Raw genomic sequence first — 3814 nt, 5'->3', positions numbered from 1 at the left:
GTGTTTCCGCGATCTGGCCTCCGGGGGGAAACTAGGGAACTTAAGATAAAGGGTCTACCTGGAACCGGGAAACTGGAGGGTAGGCGCAGAAAAAGGAGGGCGGCCTGGAGGTTTACCCTGACTCCCCAACTGGAAAGAGAGAGCAGTGGTTCCGAGATAGATGAAAAGATGAGAAAAGAGAGAAAACAGGAGAGATAAGGGGATAAAAATCACAGTGAAAAAAACAAAACCACATTGAGGCTGAGAACAGGGGCAGATCAAAAAGAGAAAAGCAGGCATGAAAACACATAAAAGGCAGGTGAGATGGATGCAGGAGTTTGGAGTTGGAAAAGATAGAGAAGAAATGGAAACGGGTGGGAGAGAAAAGGGAGGAGATATTGGCCGAATTCAGAAGTCCAACGTACTCTTCCCAACGCACCACGAATGGTGACTTCCTTACTTTCTCACGCAGTCTCAACCCCTCGCGCCTCCTCCTCTCCTCTCAGCCCCGGCCCCCATTCCTCGACCTCCCGACTGGGCCGCTTTGGGCCTGGTCTCTGCTGCCCCCGAAAGGTCCTCCTCGGTACTGCCAGATGGAGAGGTGGCAGAGGAGGACCAGCCACCACCGGGAGGATCAGTTTGGGGGAGACACCCGGTGCAGGCTAAGCGAAAGGGGGAGCACTAAGACCCAGGGATGGTGGAGGACTGCAGCAACGAGCTGGAAGAGAAGTAGGCGGTGGGTGGGGGCTGGGAGCCATCTGGTACCTTGGTAGCATCCGAAACAGAATCTGCCATAACGACAGAAATGGCCAGTCAATCCCAGGGTATCCAGCAGCTCCTGCAAGCAGAGAAACGGGCGGCTGAGAAGGTGGCAGATGCCAGAAAGAGTGAGTCTCCCCCTTCCTCCCTTAGAAGTCTGGAAAGAAAATGGGGGGGAGGATGTGGACAGCAAACATTTGAGCCCTGAGGTACCCAAGCCAGCTGGGGAGAGAGCTGGGGGCTGGGGTGGCTAATTAGAAGGGAAGAAATGGGTGAGTGCTAGAATCTAGCACCTGGTTGGCTGAGCGCAGAATAACTTTCTGGAAAGGACTGACCCCCACTATCACATTTTTGTGTAGGGTTCGCCCACCCCCATCCTTCTTTTGCTTCCAGGGAAGGCGCGGCGTCTGAAGCAGGCAAAGGAAGAGGCACAGATGGAAGTGGAACAGTACCGGCGGGAGCGAGAGCTGGAATTCCAGAGCAAACAGCAGGCGGTGAGTCTGGGGAGAATTGGGGATGGCCCCCCAGAGTGCAAGTTGGTGGATGCATCTGGTGAGGGTGGTTCTACGATAAAATAAGATGGTCAAGGACAGAAGGGGATCCTGGTGGGGACCATGTGACATTGGTCAAGCTTTGTGATATTTAAGAGTCCGGGCATTTTGAAGGCCTTGAGCAGCGTGTGGGGGAGTTGCCACAGTCTGTGTGGAGTATGATGACATTTGGGTGGAGGGCAGAGGTCAGTGGTTGGGTGGTGAGGGTGGGGGTTGTACAGTCTGATGTTGCATGCCAGGTCTCGGAGGACAGGGGTTGTGCTGCTGTCCTGGTGTCCGGCTGTTTCCGCGGGATGGGCAGGTTGGAGGGCCTTTCTCTCTGGCCTTGCTCTAGGACCTTTTCCTCCACATGCCTGGACCCTCTTTTCTCTGTCTCTTCCGTTTTCTCTTCTACCCCTTCCTCACCCTCCAGGCCATGGGCTCCCAGGGAAACCTGTCCGCAGAAGTGGAGCAGGCTACCAGGCGCCAGGTGCAGGGCATGCAGAGCTCCCAGCAGAAAAATCGAGAACTCGTCCTGGCCCAGCTTCTTGGCATGGTCTGCGAGGTCAGGCCCCAGGTCCACCCCAACTACAGGATTGCTGCCTAGGACAAACCCTAGCGCCCAACTCCTCCTCAAAAGAAATCCCCAAATCAGTCTCGCCTCCCATCCTAATCCTACTCTCCTTTTCCATTCCCTGGAAATTCTAGGAGGCAGGACCAATAATTCTCCTGTGAAATATAGATGTCCTGCTCAGACCTGAATCTCCTTATTGTTTTTTAACCTTCATTGAGACCTTATAAACTCCCAAGCCACCCTCATCCAATCCCTCTGTGAAATTTGTAGCATGAAAAAGCAGGGATGTAGGAAACATCCTAACTCCAGAGCCCAGCAGGCTTGGATCCCTCTCCTGACCCTGCTACTAGTTGACAGGCAACCAGAACAAGCTGCTTAACCCGTAGCCTCACTGCCTCCCCTGGAACAACAATGCCCACCTTTCAGTGTTGCTGCAGTAATTAGGAATCATTCTGTCCAGAGCCTGGCATGGTTGCTGTCATGTAATAGTTATGATTTGATTAATGGCAACCCTGTGATATTATTACCACCCCATGTCCACCTGCCAAAACCTAAACACAGCTGTTTCCTCACTTCTGTCTGTGGCCCTAACTCTACTCACTGATTCTGTGACCCTAGTAATTCTCTGAAGAATTGGTTCTTCCCACCTCTCTTTTCCCAGGCCTTATGATCCCTGAAAAGATAAAATGATGATTTCATTTAGCCCCTTTACTGTAATTCCAGAAAGATGGTACATTTTTTAGCCCCTCCTTCATCTCTCTTAAGTTGGTCTTTCTCTTTATTGGTTTTCTCCCATTTCTTATTATCCCAAAGACCTATCAGATGATCGCTGCTTCCTGACATTTAAAGTGAAGCTTGTCACCGTGTATGCATGGACTTCCTTTGCAACAATAAAAACTCTCAATAAAATGATTATGGGCAAATCCTTTTGTTTCATCATTTCTCATTTAGCCCCTCTCTTGTGTCTTGTTTCTATATTCTCCAAACACCCAAAAGGGATGCCCTTTCAAACTTGTTGGAGAAACATAGCAAATAACATATTATTATTGCCTAGCAATGTGGCTCAGTGGTTGAGCATTGATCTAAGAAACAGAAGGTCACAGTTTGATTCCCTGTCAGGGCACATGCCTGGGTTGCTGGCTCGATCCCAAGTAGGGGGCATGCAGAAGGCAGCTGATCAATGATTCTCTCTCATCACTATTATATTTCCCTCTCTCTTCCTCTCCCTGAAATCAATAAACATTATTTTTTAAAAAGAAAATCCTAAAAATCATATTTCTCTAAAGTGAGAAACATAAGTGATTCCTAGTTTGGGAAAATGAAGGTTTTAGATGGCGACTGTAGAGAAAGCTGGGTGCAGGAACAAGCATTGTGCCCCTTCATTAACCGAAGAGGCTCAGGCTGTAATGAGAACAAAAGGCAATTATTTGAACAAAATGACTGCACTGCCATGATGCAGATTCAGGCAACTACTCAAACTGCTCTCTGAGAGAACAAAGAAAGGCAGGATTTATAAAAGCAAAAACCACAAAGTGCAATTCTTTCATGTAAATGAAGGATCACTGGCTAGGGATTGGTTGGTTCTAACATGCAAATAAGGGAGGCAAGAACTATGAGGAGCAGGTAAAGTCCATGTGTCCCTGAAGCAGTTGTTCCAAAATGTTTATGACTCAGCTTTGAGCTGAGTTGTTAGCAACTTCATAGCAGCTCCAAGCACTGCTGCTTCCCCAATGGCCTCTGACTCTATGTAAGGTGATTCTCTTAGCAGTGCCTGTTCCATTTTATTTTTTCCATTATCATCTGGCTTTATTTTTCTTCATAGCACTTACTACTACTTGACATATTTATGTTTGTGCATTGTCTCTCCTGTTAGTGAACTCTGTAACGACAGGGCCATTCACTGCTATGTCCCCAGATCCTAGAATAGCACTTGGGACAGAGTATGAAAGATAAATACTGTTGAATAAATTGA

General features: G+C 48.5%; 1 protein-coding gene across 2 annotated transcripts; it reads left to right on the top strand.

Moving 5' to 3' along the window:
- The first annotated feature begins 7 nt into the window (after positions 1-7).
- On the top strand, positions 8-2768 carry ATP6V1G2 (ATPase, H+ transporting, lysosomal 13kDa, V1 subunit G2). 2 transcript variants are annotated; one of them, XM_006772811.2, is made up of 4 exons: positions 8-79; positions 783-866; positions 1132-1232; positions 1702-2768. In XM_006772811.2, the coding sequence occupies exons 2-4, from the start codon at positions 785-787 to the stop codon at positions 1873-1875; spliced, it is 357 nt and encodes a 118-aa protein (XP_006772874.1). In that variant the 5' UTR covers positions 8-79; positions 783-784; the 3' UTR covers positions 1876-2768. The 2 variants fall into 2 exon arrangements, with proteins under 2 accessions (XP_006772874.1, XP_006772873.1); XM_006772810.2 differs by lacking the exon at positions 8-79 and adding an exon at positions 86-298.
- Positions 2769-3814: the final 1046 nt, after the last annotated feature.

This window comes from Myotis davidii, unplaced genomic scaffold (genome assembly GCF_000327345.1).
Source record: "Myotis davidii unplaced genomic scaffold, ASM32734v1 scaffold1006, whole genome shotgun sequence".
In the NCBI taxonomy this organism is placed as follows: Eukaryota; Metazoa; Chordata; class Mammalia; order Chiroptera; family Vespertilionidae; genus Myotis; species Myotis davidii.
The sequence above is the reverse complement of the archived record's forward strand: the minus strand, read 5'-3'. Positions and strand labels throughout refer to the sequence as shown.